This window comes from Haliotis rubra, unplaced genomic scaffold (genome assembly GCF_003918875.1).
Source record: "Haliotis rubra isolate DU_JTF1 unplaced genomic scaffold, ASM391887v1 Scf358, whole genome shotgun sequence".
Lineage (NCBI taxonomy): Eukaryota > Metazoa > Mollusca > Gastropoda > Lepetellida > Haliotidae > Haliotis > Haliotis rubra.
Genome location: NW_025767033.1, coordinates 255,019 through 278,335, shown reverse-complemented (window position 1 = coordinate 278,335; position 23,317 = coordinate 255,019). Strand labels below are relative to the sequence as shown.

The window sequence follows — 23,317 nt, the reverse complement described above, 5'->3', positions numbered from 1 at the left end:
CTGTCTCTTCTTCCTGACGTCATAGTCGACGTGGTAGAGAGCTTGAAATTCAAACTGATGTTCTGGGAGGATGATCTGCCTATGCCAGTTGCTCTATCATCAGAGCTAAGAGAGTGGAAAGCGTACTGGGAAAAGCACACGGTACGCCCTGAGACTAGGGCTGCTTTGTTTCAGCTGATATTGATGTCTACCCGAACATCAGACAGGTATTGAGAGTTGCTGCAACACTGCCAGTCATGAGTGTAGAGGCAGAGAGAACATTTTCCTCCTTAAGGCAGGTCAAGTCACACCTGCGATCCACTATGGGTCAAGAAAGCTTGGCTGGACTCACACTGTTGAAAATGCAAACATGTGATGTTGATCTTAAAAGTGTTGTTCAGATGTTCATTCAGAAACACAGACGGCGGCTGTTCCAAGGGTGCATCCTATATCAGTAGATTCAAAGATTGTCCGTGGGTTATGTAGACAAGTCACATTCACTGACTACTGTTCATTCATGCTTTGTTTGAAAACCTTAGGATCATATATGGTCAAAGCTCAACAAGTAACCTTAAAGTTTGGATTTGAACACATAATTCTAAGGTCATTTGTAACTTTAAATCCAGTTATAAGCAAACGTGTTTTGTATACAACTTTGAAAATCAAACTGAAGTATTTAAGATTAATCACTTCCTTTCTGAGTAGATAAATGTCCTCCATGGAACAATATCACGCATGGTCCACATGGTACCCGCTGACTGCTTGAACGCTTCTGTACAAACGTTCCTCAATCCAAACTGACCATTTCAGTACATATAAACGAGATGTAAGACACTCAAGTCAAGTGCACCATCCTCAGAACCGAGGGCAATGTATATATTTCCGCTGCCTCCGATCATGTGTAATGGAATAGGTATAGTCTATAATATATGCCCTGGGTTCCGAGGATTAGGGTACACACACACACACACACCCACACACACACACACACACACAACAACGAATATCCTGTATCCGCCCCCTGCATCGAGGTATAAATTTCATAACTGCAGTATGTGCACTACAGTTAACTGAACTGATTTAAAGGATGACAGTACTAAATATTAACCTTTCTGGACATGGAAGACGAAGACCTTCGGAAAATACACTCTGGCAAGTTGATGCATGCATGTCGCAACATCGTTGCTAACTTGAACATTAACCATTAATTATAAATGCAATTCTAAATCACCTGTCAAAGTATCCGGTGATGTGTCTTCATTCTCCCGGCTTTACGCAGTATGAAAATCTTCCCATGTGTATATCAATGACTCGAGCGTCTTTTCTCGTTTTGAACGGTATATCGAGTTCATGTTTTACTTGGGCGCCTCTCGCTTTGCTCAGTCTCCTCAGCACAATTTCGCAGGCAAACGTTGATGTGTGTATTCACCATCATATTCTATAACTGAGACTAAGGCTCTGTAGTAGCACATATATTGTACTGCAATATACTGTGATACAGGTAACCGTATTGTGATATATTGGGAACTTAAGTATGTATGACTCTGACTGAACATGCAGATCCAATTTCTGAATACTAAGCCCCCCAAAAAGCCGTTATGGTTCAGAAACAGAAATCTCAATATTAGGTTGGATAGTTGGTGATTCTTTCTTTTCCGTACAATTAAGAGTATGTATCTTTAAAAGCTGTTTTGATCATTCCAGAACTACGCAATACGCATCATTTACATACAATACCATGCATTCCTATAGAAACCATTCCTACCTTGAAACTGAATTAATAGGAAGGGTGTTCCCAACAACATTGGTATCTGGCCTTCGACCTTACCCGCCTTTCCTAAAAACTTGGGTGGGAGTGGGTGTGGGTAGGTGTGGGAGGGGTGGTTGGTAGATGTGATAGAGACAAGATAGATAAGTGAAAAGCATCACCAAGATAGATAAGTGATGGTAGTAGCGTACAAGATGTGAAAGTGATGGTAGTGTCACATACAAGATAGATAAGTGTGTAGTGTGTAGTAAGTGATGTAGTGTCACATACAAGATAGATGTGTGTAGTGCCACATACAAGATAGATGTGTGTAGCAGCGTCACATACAAGATGATAAGTGATGGTAGTAGCGTCACATTTGTGTTGTTAGTTGGTTTAGAATTACAAGATAGAAAGTGGTGGTGAATTAGAAAGGATGGCGCGATTTTTGTGCTGACATAGTCGGGATTTATCACATACCCTAGATAATGTCGAGGGCAAAGCTAGATATCAACAAGCACCATCTTGACGCCGCCAGGGTATCTGGCCTTCGACCTTACCCGCCAAGATAGATACGTGGTGGTAGTTCCTCAAAACTACACAAGGGATAAGTGATGGTAGTGGCGTCACATACAACATGGATAAGTGATGGTAGTAATGTCACATACAAGATAGATAAGTGATGGTAGTAGCGTCACATACAAAATAGTTACGAGATAGACATTAGCTCTAACATTCGCTCTGACATCCTGTAGATTTCTGGTGCTCCTGCCGTGATATTGATGGAATATTGCTAAAAGCGGGGTAGAACAAAACTCACTCACTCTAACAATATATAGATACATTCATCGTACGTTATAGTTCACTAACCTTACAACGCTCCCTGCCACGTCACGGAAGGTGAAAAGTCACACTGAACAACGTTCTTTGAAAACTGCATTCATAGTTAATTCGATCCATTTTGAAAAACTTCATTTTGCTGGGCTTTGCTAAACACGTCAGTTCTGTTTCAGATGAATTCTCGCCACCTAAAATATCACAGTTCGTCAAAACACGACACTTCTGGTTCATTTCACTGAGTCTGGAAATAACGCGCTCGAAAAACTCGTGCAACGGAAGTGAGCTTTGATTGGTCGAGCTCGAAATTGTGACACACCACGTGACTGTGCTAGTCACCACCTGTACGAAATATACACCGACTGAAACCTGATGTGACATTTGTTTATGTAAATATCTCTCAACTATAAAGACAAAGTTAAAAGATGTATTAAAGTTCTACAAGGGGTTGGTATGTTTCACTTCCTGTGTATTGGCCGAAATGGAGATGGCTAAACTAACCAAATTTGGTATACTATTTTGATACAGGTTTAAGGATAGACTTGTATACATGCATGTACATGTTACAGAAAGACTGCGGGCATTTCATGTTTGTTCGAGTACATCCTCAATCAAACAATGGCTTTTGACCGTTAGTTTAGGTTTGTTAAAACATCGTTGTCATCCAAAATATCCTTCATATTTTATTATTCTAGAAGACCATGCTTTATAAATAACCCCTATGTTGTGATTCGCACCGGCGACTTCGGCGTGAGGTAGCAACGTATCAACGTTACAACCCACTACACCAATTTAACATCTCGAGTTAACTCCCTTCGACCATATGGCAGGAAGTTTTCACATTTATTAAGACATTACAGATTATTAACGCTCAAATGCTCGAAATAATGAAAAAAGATAAAATCAATATGCATTAACATCAGAGCACTATTCTTTCATTTCGTCTTTTTTCAGTTACTAACCTTAAAGATATGTTCGGTGGGTTTTGGGGTTGTTGTTTATTTATTATTCTATCATGGACATAAATAGTATTCAACAAATTACTGCTGTATCTTCAAAATAAGGATTTAAAAATAAAATGAGTTTATGTAGAATTTTAATTTTGACAGCTTCAGTACCAAACAATATGAATGATTTGACATAAAGTCGTTATTATTATTTACTATTATTTTTATTTGTAGTAATTATTTCAGTATTTATCATTTTCATTGAAGTAAAGACCCGTGAAGATCCGGGTTAGAATTGGTCTTCAGTAACCCATGCTTGTCGTAAGAGGCGACTAACGGGATCGGGTGGTCAGGCTCCCTGGCTTGGTTGACACATGTCATCGGTTCCCAGTTGCGCAGATCGATGCTCATGCTGTTGATCACTGGATTGTCTGGTCCAGACTCGATTATTTACAGACCGCCGCCATATAGCTGGAATATTGCTGAGTGCTGCGTAAAACTAAAGTCACTCACTCACGTAAGAGGCGACTAACGGGATCAGGTGGTCAAGCTCCGTGACTTGGTTGACACATGTCACCGTATCAGAATAGCATAGATCGATGCTCATGCTGTTGATCACTGGATTGTTTGGTCCAGACTCGATTATTTACAGACCGCCGCAATATAGCCTGAGAGCAACAACAAACCAACCAACCAACCATTTAAGTAAACATAGCCATGCGTTTTTCAACTGTATATATTCTGTAAGTACGTTTGTTATTATTAACAACTAATCAATACATATACAGTTTCGACGGCATTTATGCACACATAAGGGTAGGGGAGGGGGTATATACAAATCAGCTATCATAAATTTGAATAAAACCTGCACACGGCGAATCCTTACGCGTGGATTAAGTGCGCTACACAATGACAGCGAGCAGCCGTAACCCTTGAACCCGGTAACTATGTACACGTTGCTAAGCACCGAGGTCAGCTGCACGAGAATTAACACGAGCACGGAGCTGTTTACGACAAAATTTGTAACGAAAGAGCATTGTCCTTCGACCACACGGCACAATGGCAGAGGAAGGTGGGTTTATAATCTAGAAATATGACATCGGAACGTCAAACATATTTACACCCAAGAACAGTGAATTTAATTATGCAAGGTATTTTATACAGGTAACGAACACAAAAATCGCTGCTGAGGGGCATGGAAACGCTACTGTTAGCTTGTGATATACGAGTGAAATACGTGTTGTTGACGTTGAAGTATTGAAGATATGATTTGTCGAGTTACCGGGCTAGGCTATATTATTCTACTCCACTGGGATCTCACTGTCAATTAGTTACTGGCAGCCCTAGGTGATAATCGATTGCACTCTCATATCGATCCGGGTTTCCTTGATACCTGCGTGGAAATCAGAAAGAGGGGTGACAATGGTGTGTGTGCATTTCGCGTGAGTTTGAAACGTTAACAGCTGTGTGCGAATAGATCGTATAAGTAATATCATACAAACATAATTTAGAATATGTAAAATACGTGATCAGATTCTCTACAATATCAAAGTATATATAGATATGCACTGACACTGAGATATAGCAAACAAACGTGGGCATTATTCAAAGGGATTTTCTGTGATTCACGAAGGGATTCACGCTCATTTCTGTGATTTGAATGTATTTCGACCTAACTGAATATTTACATACCTCTAACTCGTTAATCAAGTTATTGAATTATTCGCTATTTGTAGGTAGTTTGTCATGATCCAATAACTCCACTGAATAATTCTTTGGAAGAAATAGGCTATGAATATTCATGGTTTGTTTTGAACTTGAATACCCTCGAAAGGAGTATAGGCTACAGCCATATAACTATTTCTTTATTCACTTCATGAAAAAAATACTTATTTGTTTCTATTGTTGAAAAAGTCTGTTTTACACAGAACTGTCCAGTGTTATCTTCCCCGTCAAAGGTGTTCAGACGGAATGGATTGATGGTTTCTGTCTTTTCAGGGGCGGTGGGGTAGCCTGATGGTTAAAGCGTTGGCTCGTCACGCCGAAGACCCGGGTTCGATTCCCCACATGGGTACAATGTTTGAAGCTCATTTCTGGTGTGCCCCGCCGTGATATTGCAGGAATATTGCTAAAAGCGGCGTTAAACCAAACTCACTCAGTCAGTCAGTCACTCATATAAGGTGAAATCTGACCCGCGGTAATTCTGGGTAGGTATATGTGTGCCCAACAACCGGTTATTGTGAGAAACTACACGTGGTCAGACATGGTCATCGTATACCAATTGTCTTCACCGATGCCCGTTATATCAGTTATTAGATTGTCTGGTTTGATAGCTCTCGCGCTGAGGAACAAACAGTCTGAATGACTCTTCATTAGCAGCCTCATTAAAAATAGCCCCTATACTCGAAATCTAAATATGAGTGACAGGTTTGATTTATTGAGCATCAGTCCGTAAGTCCCAAAACATTCAATGTCAATTTATCTCAACCATGCTTTTTAGGCCGGTGGGGTAGCCTAGTGGTTAAAGCGTTCGTTCGTCACGCCGAAGACCGGGTTCGATTCCTTACATGGGTACAATGTGTGAAGCCCATTTCTGGTGTCCCCCGCCGTGATATATTGCTAGAATATTGCTAAAAGCGGCGTAAAACTAAACTCACTCACTCACCATGCTTTTTAATCGTAGAATATTTGTTATTTTAAATTATGGCTAAATTTTCCTACCATCGCCACCGGCTAAAGGGATGGTGTAAATCCAACAAGGGTTCGTGTAGGTAGCAAACGTACTGTAAGTCCCTATGGTCCCTGATATGGTGATCTACCTTCAGTTGTTGGCGATCTATAGCCTGTTTTTATATTGTATCGTCTTGTATAGTTAAAATGTTTTACATTTAATTACTAGTTTTAAAATTATATCTGTGATAAACTAGTTCTTTTACTGATTTTCGTTGACAGTTTTTTAATATAATTTACCTAAAATTATTGTAAATATATAACTTGATATAGTCACGATATGGCTGAAATACTGCCGATGTGACCTAAAAGTTTAACTCACTCACTCATTTAAGTTAATGAGCATGTAGACTGTTTCCTGTGTTGAGTACTTACAAACCAGTGACCATAATTAGGTTGACAGTGGGATTCGAACTGACATCCCCCAAATCCTGGAACCCATATTTTGTAAATCTTAGATGTGTCATCGTTCATGTGCCATCCGACTCGAGTTATCGAGTGAACATACTTTTACGCCGCTTTTAGCAATATTCCAGCAATATCACAACGGGACAGAGCGGAAATAAGCTCTACATATAGTAACCATGTGAGGTGTTAAATATTGAAATTATATGCATTTTATCACCAAACATACTATTTCATTATAAAGACGTGTTTCATACAGTTAACAAGTTAAATTTCAGATTCCTGTTGTCATGACAACCTGGTTGAATACGCCTGGTGCTTGTGACAATGTCACAAACAGTCGATAGGGATTCTGGGTTAGAATAGGACCCTACAGCCGATGCTTGTAAGAGGCGACTGAATGGATCGGGTGGTCAAGCCCGGTGTCTTGTTTGATTACGTATCATGGCAAGAGATGTTTCTCATAATATCAATCACTGGATGGTCTCATTCAGCATATGTTATTCACAGACCGGTAAAGTGCTGGGGCGTTAAACAACCACTAAAACTAAAAAAAAATATTCTCAAACACCTCAACCCATGACGGGGGCATCATCGGTTCAATTACCTAAATATTGCTAAAATCCGAATATTGAAGGTTCGAATCCTAGATTGACGCAGATTACGATCCTTGGTTTATACTTTACACTATCATAGTGGTAAGCGTCAATGTCCAGCATAACAGGGGTTTTCTTTAGTTAAAGTATTCTTTCCAGAGGCGGTCGTTCTGAAAAGACTGGCTGGTGTTCGGCATAAAGCGATAAAACAAGGACTTGTCTGTTTGGAGTCGGTGTCATGTGTCTGTGTGAGGTATCAATAACCTGGTGTTTCAGCGCCCAAGCACAATAAAACATGTCAGTCCAGACTAGTACAAGCAGCCTTACACACAAGCATGCACGTCGGTATATATATAAGTGCAATAATCTTGAACAATAATCTTGAACGTATTGCTAATCCCCCTTAAGTAGACCTTCTGGCGTCCCGGCTTACTGTTGCACTGTTTGACATATGAGCTATGATAAAACTAACGGATTAACTAGAAAGGAATCACAATTAATTGCATTTTTTTATATTTTTTAAATATTTTTATTCATTTCAGATAGGTATACAAAGACAGGGAGTACACAACTCCATGTTAGGGCTGGATACATATTGGCAACAAAGAGTTACAAATTTTCAAAGTAAGAAAATATAGTTACTAGTATACAAAGTCAGGGAGTGCACGACTCCAGCAGCAAACTTCATGGGTTACAGGCATGCTCGAGCTAGTTATACATCAGCAACAAAGATTTACTAATTTCGAAGTGTGAAAACATAGGTATACAAAGTCAGGGAGTGCATCACTCCAGCAACAAACTTCGTGGGTTACAGGCATGCTCGAGCTAGTTATACATCAGCAACAAAGATTTACCAATTTCGAAGTGTGGAAACATATAAATACTTTATTGTTCCGAGGAAGCTATCGAGCAATGCCCAAAGACTTGGGGACCTTTGATAACACGTGACCTACCTGATACGTCGCAATGAGTGTCCCTTCGTACAACCCAGTGCTGTTTTAACTGCCAGTCAGGACTAATGTGTCATACAAACCCGGACGCTAAAAATAGCACATTACTTTAAGCCTCGTTTGGGTTATGCAGCGACTGGGGTGGGGGATCGATGACTACCTTTAAAAGTGCATCATGTTATTTAGGAGCATCAGCTGAAAAATATATCTGTTTTCAATATTCCGGGTACATTATTTCTGTATACCCCTCGCCCATCCACCTCTGCGGAGTCTGTTACCAGGTGTCCTTCCCACCTGTAATCAAACATTCACTGTTACCTGACCCGAAACACGACCTTATCCACCCGACTGACAATGTCAAGAGATACCCAAACACAACAATAGATCTGTATGTGTGGAGCTGAGCACCTAACACCGTGATTTGCAAACACTTTATGTATCTTTGTCACTCGATCCGCGAAGCAGTGATTTATTTACCTTGCATTTTTACCTTGTAATAACCGATAACAAAAGCGCCGATTATATCCACTCAACCTTTAGAACGCTGCCCACGAGTCAATAGAGTTTGTGACTGAGAGGCCAATTAATCAACAACTGGCAGCAATAATGCTGATAATTGCACTTCTCTGCTTTTATGTGCGTGTTGAGATTATGGCAGAGGTAATAAAGTCTGGACGAGTCCATTGTGGCAGGTCAACCAGTAATTATTTGTGATTCCGCGTTGGACTTTCAATAAGCTCTTAAACAAAACGTGTGGCACTTCGGCTGAAGATCTGAAGAAGAAGGTGGCCGAGAGTATTTTCATATTCAGTAAGGATTTACTTATAAGCTTTCTCTCGGTATTGAAAGGACAAGCGTGTTGAGACTTTGGCATTTTTAACGATCACGTCTGTTTATAAGGCGCTGCTGTTTGGATCAGTGTTTTGTTGGGGTAGGGTGAACGTACACGGTCTTGGAGGTGATATTTGTGTTTGGATCGACGTACATTCGGATACGATGGAAGCGAGGACCAAACCCGGAAAGCGTTCAGTAAGATGTAAGGTATTTTCTTGATTTCTGTGTAAAACTGTAATCCTGATTTTTTTGTAATCCCTAACCAAGGACTACAGGTGACATGTGACCAGCGCTATAGGTGACGTACAGCTGGGCCTCAGGACTCCAGGTGACATAAAACCAGCGCTATAGGTGACGTAAAGCTGGACCTCAGGACTCAAGTGACATGAAACCAGCACTATAGGTGACGTAAAGCTGGACCTCAGGACTCCAGGTGACATGAGACCAGCACTATAGGTGACGTAAAGCTGGACCTCAGGACTCCAGGTGACATGAGACAAGCACTGTAGGTGACGTAAAGATGGACCTCAGGACTCCAGGTGACATGAGACCAGCACTATAGGTGACGTAAAGCTGGACCTCAGGACTCCAGGTGACATGAGACAAGCACTATAGGTGACGTAAAGCTGGACTTCAGGACTCGGGTGACATGAAACCAGCACTATAGGTGACGTAAAGCTGGACCTCAGGACTCCAGGTGACATGAGACCAGCACTATAGGTGACGTAAAGCTGGACCTCAGGACTCCAGGTGACATGAGACAAGCACTATAGGTGACGTAAAGCTGGACCTCAGGACTCCAGGTGACATGAGACAAGCACTATAGGTGACGTAAAGCTGGACCTTTAGGACTCCAGGTGACATGAGACAAGCACTATAGGTGACGTAAAGCTGGACCTCAGGACTCCAGGTGACATGAGACCAGCACTATAGGTGACGTAAAGCTGGACCTCAGGACTCCAGGTGACATGAGACAAGCACTATAGGTGACGTAAAGCTGGACCTTTAGGACTCCAGGTGACATGAGACAAGCACTATAGGTGACGTAGAACTGGACCTCAGGACTCCAGGTGACATGAAACCAGCACTATAGGTGACGTACAACTGGACCTCAGGACTCAAGGGACAAGTGACACATAGGTGACTTGAACCCCCTTGTACCGGAGTGAAAACAAAGACTTCATGTAATCTGCCTCATGTACTTCATTTCATACGAAGCCCAAAATTATACTTTTACGTAGTTACGCGCATGCAACCATGTTTTTGTGTCTACTTTCGTTTTTAACGTCGCACTCAGAAATATACCAGCTACTTTCAGATTTCTCTCAACTACCGATTCTGCACCAGAGAGTCCAGTCATTTACATGAGTGATGTCCTATCCCACCAGGTTACGATGACAAACGACCAGGCCACCGTGACTATCCGAGCGACTCAACCTATCGAACGGCAAACCTAGGCTACTTAGGCATATTCTAGCCGGAAATAACAAACGATTAAATCGCGAGACATTACAATGACCCATGGATTCATAAAATGGGCAATCAATACACAACAGGAGCATTGCAAGTCGCGGGGACTAGTGTAGTAATTGGACTTACCGATCTTTGTAAATGAGGTGTATAAAGATACCCTGTTTTGCTAGTAGCCTTGACACGCGAACTGTTAAGGCCATAATGCATTATTTGTTACATTATCAACTAGATATTTTTCACCGACTCACCAGAAACCTGTGATTATGGTTTCGAATCCCGATTCTGGTTTTAGGTTTCCTCAGCACAATACCCGTGTCAGATTGTTTCACAAAAGTGGTGAAAGTCTAAAACATTCCACGTTTTATCAAACACGTCATAATACAGCTGGAATACTGTTCAAAGCCACAATAAGCCAAATTCATTCACCCACATGTACTCGGATGGATAATGGGTCGCCTAACCGCAAATTGCTGTGTAGAGCTGCCTACACTGGGCATGAAAAGACACCTGTTGTTGTGCGTTCGAATCCTGTTTCCCGATCGTGAGCCTATGATAAACCCTAAGAATTCTTAACTTTGATCGTAGGCCAATGTGTTATGAGAATGGGCTTACGAAGTTCGTAGGCTACGGACGTTCGAGAATAGCTAGCCTGGTTCTTGACGATTAAGTTTCTACGTTTTTCAGCCCACAGTGCGTTTCACCGAAGTGGAAGTCTGAACTCTACATCACTTTTCCTGCCATATCAAATAGCTAGACTTTAATTTCTTTGAGAGGCATTTTAGAAGTTGTATAGATGAAGGAAAACCAAGTTCTATGGATCGTCAACTTCTTTATTGCAATGAGTGCGACGTTTCGGTGTAGGTATACTAACACCGTTATGAAGCAAGTGATCACTTGCTTGATAACGGTGTTAGTACCTACACCGAAACGTCGCAATAAAGAAGTTGACTATCCATAGAACTTGGTTTTCCTTCAACTGGACTTTAGTTGAAAGCATTGTTAAACTCACTACCATCACTTGCACTCTCACAAACTGAAACGTGTTAACTCAGAAACTTCCTCCCTATGTTGCAGTCAACACAGCCCCGCCCAAGAAGGACGTAGAAGTCCTCACCGACTCCAGTCTGGTGATGCTGGCCCGTAATATAGGACCGGAGAACCTCAACGGCGTCGTGCTGGCCATGATGCTCAACATCCCCACCACAACCATCGTCAACTGCATCTACGCCATCACCGACGACGGCATATCAGAAGAGAACGAGAAGCTTCGCATATCTGTTGCGGAGAAGTGTCTTCTGTTGTGGAAGGAACTGACGGCGGACGTGAAGACGAGGGACCGGGTGAAGTACATGGAGCGTGCACTACGTGAGATGGGAAAGAACGACATTGCGGATGTGTTTGTTGACAGACATTCCAACAACCAAGAAATCACACAAGATGCTTTCCTTTAGGAAACAGAAACGGCTGTAATGACTTTCGGGAACATCATCCTCGATTACCAAATGATTGGATTTAAGACGAACTCTCAAAAGTCTTAAGATTTGTTGTCATACCCATTAGCAAGATAAATTAGGCTCCAACTTGGTGATATGGTGGAGATTGGGATGTCCTTCCGAAACGAAGCTCCGGAAGTGAATGACATTCGCCACCAATCGCTTCTCTCCGCAACATTCGTAACTACTCGCCTCTTTCCGTGACCTACATGAAGACTCGTACCCCTATCGTACGCCATTATTGCCAAGAATCGTGGCAAACCAATCAAATTGCGCGTAGTAAAACGCATTTCGAAGCATGAAAATGGTGACACCGTTGAAGTTTGGAACTTCGGTAAACTATGCAAAGCACAATTTAAACATAAACTTTGAGTTAAAGGATCAGAAACTTTAAACACTGAAACATGTTTACAAAGGAAATGACTGTATTGCTGTTTTGCCCACGGGATATAGGATATTCTAGGAGCCATGTTTGGAAATTCAGAGTTATATCTCCATGTCCGTTTGCGCTTAGACAGGGCCCAGTCGTAAACATGGCCACTAGAGGGGTACGAGACGCCATCCGGCTTGCCGGAATGACACGAGTAGTTACGAATGCTCTCCGCAATTGAATTCAACGATTGGCCACGAATGGGTGCAAGGTATTTAACATAATAAAATTGATATATTTCACTCGAAAATCAGGGACGAGAGTGAGTCGAGGTATTCACAGGCCCTAGACTGATCTTGCTTTTCTTAAAAGACAATTGATTGTGATCATATGTGTAAATATCAAGTATATATTTATTACCTCCCTTTGTTGTTCCCAGACATGCTTCTACCAACAACCAGTGTTGTGTATTTAATCCTCTCTATTAAAGTCCGTGGACGTGTCACCTAGAGCCATGTAGTTCGATTACAAGGGATCACTAGTTGGCAGCAATGAATATATTGTGAACTGAATATAATGCAAACGTGTTGCGTTACTTCACGGCCTGCATTCAAAAGCATAACACGACATACATGATCTGTTGAACGCGCTTTAAACAAGTGATATATGACTGGCCATTAAGATACAAGGACGTAAAATTTATATTTCCTGCCAAAATTGTCATACCATTGTGATTGGATATTAATTATTCATAGATGTTCATTATTTACATTAATACATTTTTTAAGAGTCTCATATGAATTATCACATGTACATGTATGTGCCTTTGTAACAGTTGATATTAATATCAGTATCATGTATATTTTGTAAACAAAATAATTCTTCTTTGACGCGGTGATGGTTGGTTGGTGTTTAACGCCGCCCTCAGCAATATGGCGGCAGTCCCCTTTAAGGGGCGCAACTCATGACAGCACATTGGGCGCCTTTTTCCACAATATATATATACTTTTACTCACGTATTTATACAAACATAAGTGTGTGCATTTGCACGTACATGTGTGCAGATACGAGTGGAGTAGATGCTCTTGATGTCATGGAAAGTATGATTGTTAATAAATAGAATGAATTAGCTGCAATACAAATACTGTCACGTGACAGTGGAGATCAACCAATAAACGGCTATTGCCATGCCGTGATCTAGTGCCGTCTGTTAACATGTAAACATGAATCAGTCGGACAAAGTGGGAAAACGTCCTTCACATCAAATCTGAAAGTTTCTTTCGTCGTTTTCAAGCGACAGATATGTGAAATGTTTCCATGGCAACATCATTCCAGCAACCGTGTTCCCCTCCTTGGATTGGTCTAGAGAGCTTCTGCCCGGAGAGCGAAAACGATGGTACCTCTTGTTATCCTGTCTTGCTCTGGCCATTCGGGTTCAGTATAGGGTGTCAGAGTCGGGTACTCTTGTTTAACAGCCGCAGGGTATCCCCAATGACTGGCATCATAAACCGAGTATTAATCCGGTTGGTTGGGTTATTGTTTAACGTTGCACTCAGCAATATTCCAGCTATATGACGTCGGTCTGTAAATAATCGAGTCTGGACCAGACAATCCAGTGATCAACAGCATGAGCATCGATCTACGCAATTGGGATACGATGACATCCGACTTGGCGAGTCTGACCACCCGGTCGCGTTAATCGCTTTTAACGACGAGCATGGGTTGTTGAAGATCTATTCTAACCCGGATCTTCACGGGTCTGTTAATCCGGACAAGTACAACCCACACACGAGGGCAGGCATACCAACACAAATGCTCGTGCACACAGGTATTTCACCTCAACCTGCAGCAAACACGAGATCTTTGTGACATGCTCCAACAACACGACCTTTTGAACACAAGGAATAATTATAAATCACTTTCACTTTGAAAACAGGGGGCGCGGATCACATGTGAACAGAAACTAAATATTTTTACTCAATATACAAAAGTTATCGCGTGTATAAGTCTACACGTGAAGTCTGGTCCAAACAAGCCCGTCTGACATTGTGATCTGTCTCATGGTCAGTGACGTCAATCACAGGCCCTCGTGTCTTTGTGAGGATTAAAGATAAAAAAAATATTGTTTTTGAGATGACCCCCGACTCAAAAAGCTTTACGTTACAATACATCATGACAGGCCTTGTCATAATGTACTGGGAAGCATTTCGAGTCGGGGGTCATGTCAATTTTTTATATATTTTTTTAAAATCTTTAATCCTTGCAAAGACAGAGGGCCTGTGGCGTCAATCAGTATCTCCCTTCAGAACTTGGATCAGCGCAAAGACCGTTACAGTTTCTGGGGAATACGTTGGGCTGGCACTTTATGAAACAGTCATCAACTCCACAGCAACTGAATCCTGTACAGGATTATTAGACCAACTTTCAATGCGTCATTGACAAAATTTAGTGTTCACGCAAATGTGCACTCTGGCAGGTTATGTGCGTGGCAACTGTCGATCAGCCTGATGATCAAGGCTTATTCGTCTGCTCTTATTTAAGCCACACATAGATGTACATTAGTGTAAAACGGTCATTTGAGGATACGATACCATCACTGAAATGTTGCCAGTTGGTAACAGATAAATATTTCATGGCATCCGACCTGGACACCACTTCCCAGGGCTGGTGTCCTCTTGCCAGCACCTACAACACAGGCACTGTTTCACCCATGGATACCTCTCACACATTGTAAATAAAACACCAAGTCTCCATTGCACACTTTTAATCAGGATGATTGCACCCAGTACTGTATAAATACTCTACTCTATTTGTATAAGTACAAATGCAACAATACATGTTAATGATGCCCGCTCAGTGGATGTGAAATGGAAGCCCTCAGTATTCCAAACTCCCAACAAATGAACAATGCACACCAGACAGCTCCTAGAATATGACGTACTTAATGGGTGAGTGAGTGAGTTTAGTTTTACTCCGCACTCAGCAATATTCCAGCTATATGGCTGCGGTCTGTAAATAATCCAGTCTGGACCAAACAATCCAGTGATCAACAGCATGAGCATCGATCTGCGCAATTGGGAACCGATGACATGTGTCAACCAAGCCAGCCAGCCTGAACACCCGATCCCATGGTACTTAATGGATGGCTACGCTTTAACAAGACGGGAGGTCAAGGACACGTACAAGGTCAAACAGCTGTTTAAGACATTACTATGGTAACAATGTTGGTTTGCTGTTAACGCAGCACTCAGCAATATTCCAGCTATATGGCGGCGGTCTGTAAATAATCGAGTCTGGACCAGACAATCCAGTGATCAGCATGAGCATCAATCTACACAATTGGGCTAGATAACACGTGTCAACCGAGCCACCCAGCCTGACCACCCGATCCTGTTAGTAGCCTCTTATGACAAGCATTGGTTACTGAAGACCAATTTAACCCGGATCTTCATGGGTCTGGTAACAATGACTGTCACATGCTCATTCTGACACGAGCATGCAACCTCTGCTCTGTTTTAAAAAACAACAACTGACATTTTTGTGCTACTTGTGCCTAAGCACAAAGAAAATGTACATCTCTTGTCGTTAGTTTCTTGATTAACCCCTCACTCAACAATATTTCAGATGCAGATGCCTGTATATAAGAAGTCTGGTCAAGACAAATCAGTGAAAGGCAGCTTGTAAATTGAGTCTGGCCAAGGAAAATCAGCTAATAGCAACTTATAAATGAACAAATCTAGGCAAGACAAATCAAGCCTGGTTCAAAACAGTTATTTATATCATAATCAATGATCAAGGTAAATGTTTCTCGTAATTTTATATCAGTGACTGCTAGAATATAATTGCTTCAAGGGATCGCAAAATAAACTATGCATCCCTTCCGAACAGGAGACATAAATCCAAGAAAAGCTGCTTACAAAGGAAACAGGCTGCATGTGGATTTCTATAAGGGAGAACAAATCCCTTGTATAATGTAATTGAAACACATCACCAAGATAAATTCGTTGTAGCAGTATCACTCGAGGTATATGCAGTAACCATAACAGTTGGTCAGGTAACAGTTGTTTGAGTAGTTATCAGGAGGTGACTTAACACTGTTTTCACTGTATTCCATTTAATCACCTTGTTTCAGCTCAGCATGAGAGGAAAGCCACAAGGTTTGGTACAATACTGACAATCTTTGAAATATAACCGAGAGAACAGGGATGTGAACACACAATCATAGGTATCTGGCACAACCAAGGGACACAACTCAGCATAGAAACATTGTTACCCCCTTACACAAGGCTCCCAGTGAGCCCCTTCAGTTTCTAAAAATGGATACAGACCCTTATCATAAATGGATACAAAGATAGGCATATCCTTACAGTGCCTCTTCTAAGCTTTAGCCACTAGACAAAAAAGCTTGGTTAGATCGCTGACAACTGATGCAGGACATTTATGAGTGAGTTACGTTTTACGCCGTTTTTTTAACAATATCACGGCGGGGGACACCAGAAATGGACTTTACACATTGTGCCCATGTGGGGAATTGAACCCGGGTCTTCAGCGTGACGAGCGAACGCCTTAACCACTAGGCTACCCCACTGCCCCAGGACATATAGGAACATTCAGTTATCTAGTCACGTTTAGAGATGGATATCTTCAACATAGTTCAATAGTTATATATATAAACAGTGAACAGTTGGATAATCAGACCACTGAAATCTGTCTCTTACAAACTGCATCCTTAGACTAAGTTAGAGTGTGGTAGCTGAAACACTTCTTCAATAGCACAAGAGGGAAATCATCATTAAAAAACAAATGAAAATGGAGCAAACATTTGTGATGTTTAATCCTGGATTGGTATTTCCTGAGGTGAGGGAATCAACTGCCCTCAGTTCAAGTCTAGTTTCCACCCTTGCTAAACAATTGTGATCGTAATGTGACCAAAATTATTATTAAGAGTTACGCCCCTTCTATGTCCTTCAAAACAGACAATCAGATTTTACCTTTCATATTGCTTACATTTGCTTCAGATAAATTCAAATCACATTATGACATCATGTAGAGAACCAAGTCTGGACCAGACAATCCAGTGACTGATATTGTGATAATGATCCCCGCCATCTACCAAGTCAGTGAGCCTAACGACCCTTTCCACTTAGTGACTTTTCACAACCTCTTGGTACTACAGGGGTTATACAAACAAAGCTAAAGTGCTAGTTAGTAGTTGGACTTTTCCTGGAATATTTCAAACACAAACATGGATTAATCAGGATGCTGATTGTTATACACAGTCATAATGATCATGACCATCAAAATAGTACAGAGATAAAAAAATGTAAAAATATAGTCGAAGCTTTAAATGCACAACAAACATAACCAAAGGCCATGACAAATGATAAAGCACTTTCAAGAACACACTGCAAACTTTCCGCTCACATTTCAATATGATTCATTTAGAACAACCAAAATAATGCTATATTGATGTTTCAAGCATCAGATATTTTCTACACAGGATGGATTCAGAAGTGATATTGAAAGAGTAAACGTTTTTGACAGGCAGATGGTGGGTGATAAACAAAAACAACACAGGATAACTTTTTCAGATCAGGTGAGCTTAAAATATCACTGAACATTGTACACAGAGTGGTATAAAAGTTTCAAAATTGTTTCAACAAGTATGAATACTATGAGGTAAGTCACCAATCATGTACGATGAGCGTTCTTATGAGTCCGCATATGACGGTCTAGACTGAAGGAAAAGGGAAAACCCTTTCCACAAATGTCACATTTAAATGGCTTTAAACCAGAATGAACACGAGAGTGGTACTCCAGATTATGTGCAGTTGAGAAGTCCTTCCCACAATCCTTACACTTGAAATTACGTTCCCCTGTGTGGGACAGCATGTGACGTCGAAGATTGTTTGCAGAGCCGTGAAACTTGCCACACAAATCACACATGAAAGGTTTCTCACCTGTGTGGATCCTCAAGTGTATTTTCAGTAGGCTGGGTTTACTGTAACACTGCCCACACAGCTCACACATATGCAGCTTCTGTTTGAGCTCCACGTGGGAACTCCGGTGCTTACAAAGGCTTATTGCCTGTTTGTATCTCTTCAAACAAATTTCACATTGATGGGGCTTGTTTTTCGAATGATCTTCATCGTGATCTTCTAGATCGTCCCGAGACTGGAACACCTTCCCACACTCCTTACATTTCAGTTCTTCATCTGCCCCACAACACTTCGGTTTGTGAATGACGAGATTACCTGAGTGGAGAAAACACTTTCCACATTTGTCACATTTATGGGGGCGTTCCTTTTTGTGGATTTTCATGTGGCGTTCCAGTAACAGTTCTTCTGTGAAGCTTTTCTTACACAACTGGCACTTATGGGACTTTTCTTGATGGATGAGTGCGTGTGACGACAGCTGCCCCGGCTGTGTGAATGTCTTGCCACAATCTGCGCATGTGAACGGCTTCTCTCCAGAGTGGATTCTCATGTGGTACTTCAGGGTACCCGACTGGGCAAAACACTTCTGGCAGGTGGGACATCTGAAAGGTTTCTCTCCAGTGTGGACTCGGACGTGTTCATTTAGTTTTGATGGCTTAGCAAAGCATTTTCCACACACATCACATCGATACTTAGACTTGTGGGAAGTAATCTTCGGTCTTACTTCCACCTGATCTTGTGACTCTGAAGGTTTTTGTACAGCTAAAATTGAAAGAAAATTTGTTTAAGCATGAGTGAGTGAGTTGGGTTTATGCCACCTTTTGCAATGTTCCAGGTGTGAGGAATCAAATCTGAACCATTAGACTACCCATACACTCCTTTCAGCTAGGGCTGGGACGATACACTATGTCACGCTACGATACGATCACGATGCTGACTGAGGTGAGGTGAGGTGAAATTGGATTTTCACGTCACGCGTGCATGCGTGTCAATAATGTGTATGTAATGCGGCTGCTTGTACTAGCCCAGACTTAAGCTGGTTTTATAGTGCTAGCCCAATGAGATATTTTACCCCCTCAGACACATTATACAGACTCTGGGGCGACCAGTCCATGCAGCCAGGCAGGGATCAACAAGTACCATATTTTAACGTCTTTTGGTATGATGCGGTGGGGGGATCAGTTTGCTGATTCTGAGTGGTCAATGTATTTCATAGGTGTGTCTCATCAATATCAGAAATATGTCTGTGACAATCAGGCTGGTGAGTGAGTATGTAGGATAGGCTGGTTGAATGGTTAAGCTGTATCTCAATTGTCTGAATCTGTTAAAGATATCAACCAAGATTTGATTATTTACAGACAGCATCACACAGCTGGAATATAGCTGAGTGTGGTGTAAAGATGTTTCACAAACAAAGAACAAACCCTACCTGGTAAGTGCTGCACTCTGTTGTCTGTCACCTGTATCGGAATTACTGGAGGCTGCAGGTTGAAGATCTCAGAGCTTGACTCTGCTGGGGACACGGGTGAAAATGGGACATTGTCCACAAAATTTTGATATGCTAAATCAGTCAAATTATTCAATAAGTTTCCCGTTTCTGAACTCTGCCGGCTGATGAATCGATCACTGTGGTCTGTATCACTCATCGCTGTGGCCTCAGGGTATTGACTGTTCGTGGTAACATACCTTCCCCCCGATTCCTCTACGGTGGTATGCGGCCTGTCCCCACCCTCCCCGTGTACATGCTGGGGCTGATACTCCTCGTTTACTCCATTAATACTGACTCTGTTGAAATGGTTGGACTCTGGAAGACTGATGATGCCTTGAGGAACGTACTGTGATCCTGGATCTGATATTTCCGATCCATTGGCATAGCTGTGTTCAGATTCTATGTTGGGTCTGTCAGCAAAGTTTTCTGTGACGTCATGTGTAGTTTGAGTTGGGAATGACCTGTTGTCTGATACTGAGATAAAATGTGTGTCATCTCGATCATTCCTGTGATATGCTTCGGTTGGTTGTTGGTGAAGTCGGTCATCTTGTTTAGCTGCCAGTTCAGCAGACAATGCAGTGAGAGCTGTGACTTGCACCCAGGGTACAACATTGTTCACTGGAGAGTTGTTATGTACAGATACTATAGGGTACTTCTCGCTGGCACTCACATCTCCCTGCAATGTATTCATTTTACACTGTGAAAATGACAAATATGGACTAGGTATGCCTCTCGTTTCTAAGGACTAAGTAAACATTATAAAAATCCAGTATTCAGTCAAAAGTCTGCAGCAAATGTCAGTAAAAATTTCAAATCATTAACGTGATTTAGAAGAAGAAAGAACAAGATGAATGTCAAAATGCCATATTACTTCATTCACTGAAAATTAAACTTAGGCTGTAAATATTTCAACAAAAGACTGAGAAATAAATTTTGACAACAACATGATAACTGGATTAGCAAGCTGACATTGAAGAGCTAATACAATATGAAATGAAATGTTATAATCTTATATAGAACAAACTTTATGGATACCAACTTCTTTTTATTTGTGAGTGCGACGTTTCGATACAGATTCTTGTACGTTGTCAAGCACGAATAAAAAGAAGTTGTTATCCATAAAGTTTGTTCTATATTGTACTTCCCGAATTCTAAAATGCCACTCAAAGAATGTTATAATCTTATATTTTATAATAGTTTTTACTAGATAATATGCTGAAAAAGTACCAGGATCAACATCTGATAACTGCCAGCAATAGAACTTGCTACTGGTCCTATTGTCCTTGCCAAAGTGCCCAACAAAAAAGTAAAAAATTGCCATTTTTAAGTGCACAAGAAAAAGTTAGTTACCAATGCTGAACTTCTTTTAAAAAACATAAAGGGATTACATTACTAAACTCAAACCGAAGAGGTGAAGATATAGTCACCTGTAGGCTAACTCGTGTTTGGCTGTGTACAAAAGGAGACAGAAGCTGCAGGTATTCGTTTTTCTCCAGGTCAGATTCAGTCAAACATAGTTCATCAAGCAGCATTTCTGTGACAATACCACAACGACAGCCTCTCAGTACATTTCCCAGGCGCCGGATATACTTGTCCTGAAATATTATTGAATAAGACAAATCCATAAATCATAATCGTGATAATATATGAAAGATAAACAATATCTAAGAAACTTACAAACAAACCACTGCATACCATGGATGATTTTTTGTTTTCTTGGGATACTATCATAAAACATATTCTCTCAGAAATTCTGACAATATAAATGTTCTCCTTAAGTTAAAATACATTGACTTGAACTGTTTACCTCTATATGTAAACAGGCATTTTCAGCAGCATGTGTCCCAAACTAGTTTCTTCAGCATGTGGGACGGTGGGGTAGCCTGATTGTTACCCTGTTGACTGTTGTAGTGATCACACTGAAGACCCCGGGTTCGATTCCCCACATGGGTACAATGTGTGAAACCCATTTCGGGTGTCCCCTACTGAGATATTGGTGGAATATTGTTAAAAGCGGCATACAACGATACTTACTCACTCACTCTCCTTTGCATATGACTGACTGACTGAGTTTGGTTTTACGCCGCTTTTAGCAATATTCCAGCAACATCACGGCGGGGGAACACCAGAAATGGGATTCACACATTGTACCCATGTGGGGATTCGAACCCGGGTCTTTGGTGTGATAAGCCAACGCTTTAACCACTAGGCTACCCCACCGCCCCCTTTGCATATGATGCAAATAGACCAGGTGAGTTGTATTATGTACATTTTTGTAATTAGCATACAAGCAAACACCTATACCCTTACTGGGGCTGAAGGGGTCGTTGTAGCACGGATACTACAGATATGTACCCCAGGTACGTTTCTGTATACAGAAACGTACCCTGGCCATAATGAGAATACAGAAACGTACCCTAGGACGATTCCATTCCCATTGTGTCATATTCTTGATCGGAACTGTCATGCTGTTGTATTAGATACATTTGATTGCTTTATGTAAGTAATGAGAATACACAGTAACGGATATTCGCAATGCATATGAATACCACTCGCAATCAGTTGAACTACATGCAGTTTCGGTTTTGGATTGCGGAATATGGACTCGTCTGCCTTTTAGGGTATCGGGTACATTTCTGTATTTTGACTTTGTTTAGGGTACATATCTGTATACAGAAGCGTACCTGGGGTACGTATCTGTAGTACCTGTGCCGACGACCCCTTCAGCCTTACTGGGCTACCCATTATTATAAAGTTACTCTTTCCTCAAGGAACAAGAACTTGACTATGCTGACGTGAGTGAGTGAGTGAGCAAGCGAGCTTTACGCTGCACCAAGCAATATTCCAGCTATATTGCGGTGGTACACAAAACTGTTAGGAAATGCAATTGGTTTAATGGCAGGCTTGCAAGAGAAATACTTAAAATAAAATTAAAATGTTAAAACTTTACCTTTTCAACACATTTTGCAATGAGTCGATCGTATCTCTCCCCTAGGTCCATCTCTCACCAGGTAAAGCAATTATTAGTTAGATGCATCGCTTCTCTGCTGTTGTATTTACAATACTATGAGTATAACTGCTTCTTTAAAAGTGCTCAAAATATATTTTCATCGCCATTCTTAAACACACGTAACCATAATTGACAGAGCATGGCGTCTGAAATAGCAACATACTGAACCGTCCATGACAACACTTTTCCATATCCACTTGCCCATATGCGGAATACATAGGAAACAAACAAGAAACCTAAGACGCGTGTCTTCAAAAAATAAACATAATCCAATATAGGAGCGTGAATGTCACAACGTATGATTTTTCTATTCAACTTTTAACAAACGATGAAGGTTTTATAACCGGAAGACAGTATCCAAGTAGGCACGCACCAAATATATTGTTGGATAAAATCATAAATGTCCATGAACAATCTGGGAAAATATAGATATTTCAAGTATTATAAATCTCCACCATGTATCCTTCTCACAAAGCTAATAGTTTAACAAGACCTGAAAACCTCCTTCGATGAATATTTAT

General features: G+C 41.2%; 2 protein-coding genes across 3 annotated transcripts; one reads left to right on the top strand and one right to left on the bottom strand.

Moving 5' to 3' along the window:
* Positions 1-4,487: 4,487 nt before the first annotated feature.
* LOC124285310 lies at positions 4,488-12,163 on the top strand. Of its 2 annotated transcripts, none has more exons than XM_046721522.1 (2): positions 4,488-4,582; positions 11,573-12,163. In XM_046721522.1, the coding sequence occupies exons 1-2, from the start codon at positions 4,570-4,572 to the stop codon at positions 11,947-11,949; spliced, it is 390 nt and encodes a 129-aa protein (XP_046577478.1). In that variant the 5' UTR covers positions 4,488-4,569; the 3' UTR covers positions 11,950-12,163. The 2 variants fall into 2 exon arrangements, with proteins under 2 accessions (XP_046577478.1, XP_046577477.1); XM_046721521.1 differs by lacking the exon at positions 4,488-4,582 and adding an exon at positions 9,005-9,227.
* Positions 12,164-15,108: 2,945 nt separating this feature from the next.
* On the bottom strand, positions 15,109-23,152 carry LOC124285306 (zinc finger protein 79-like). Its single transcript, XM_046721515.1, has 4 exons — positions 22,737-23,152; positions 21,214-21,381; positions 19,727-20,462; positions 15,109-19,059 (listed from the first exon to the last, which is right to left on the bottom strand). Exons 1-4 carry the CDS (start codon positions 22,785-22,787, stop codon positions 18,053-18,055), a joined length of 1,962 nt encoding a protein of 653 aa, XP_046577471.1. The 5' UTR covers positions 22,788-23,152; the 3' UTR covers positions 15,109-18,052.
* Positions 23,153-23,317: the final 165 nt, after the last annotated feature.

Bases quoted from the DNA above. Each gene is read 5' to 3' on its own strand.
- LOC124285306 (XM_046721515.1), bottom strand. From the start codon at position 22,787: ATGGACCTAGGGGAGAGATACGATCGACTCATTGCAAAATGTGTTGAA. The intron at 20,463-21,213 runs GTGACTATATCT...AATACATTGCAG, and splicing joins AAACACGAGTTAGCCTACAG to GGAGATGTGAGTGCCAGCGA. The intron at 19,060-19,726 runs GTAGGGTTTGTT...TTTCAATTTTAG, and splicing joins CAGAGTGCAGCACTTACCAG to CTGTACAAAAACCTTCAGAG.
- LOC124285310 (XM_046721521.1), top strand. From the start codon at position 9,188: ATGGAAGCGAGGACCAAACCCGGAAAGCGTTCAGTAAGAT. The intron at 9,228-11,572 runs GTAAGGTATTTT...CCTATGTTGCAG, and splicing joins CGGAAAGCGTTCAGTAAGAT to TCAACACAGCCCCGCCCAAG.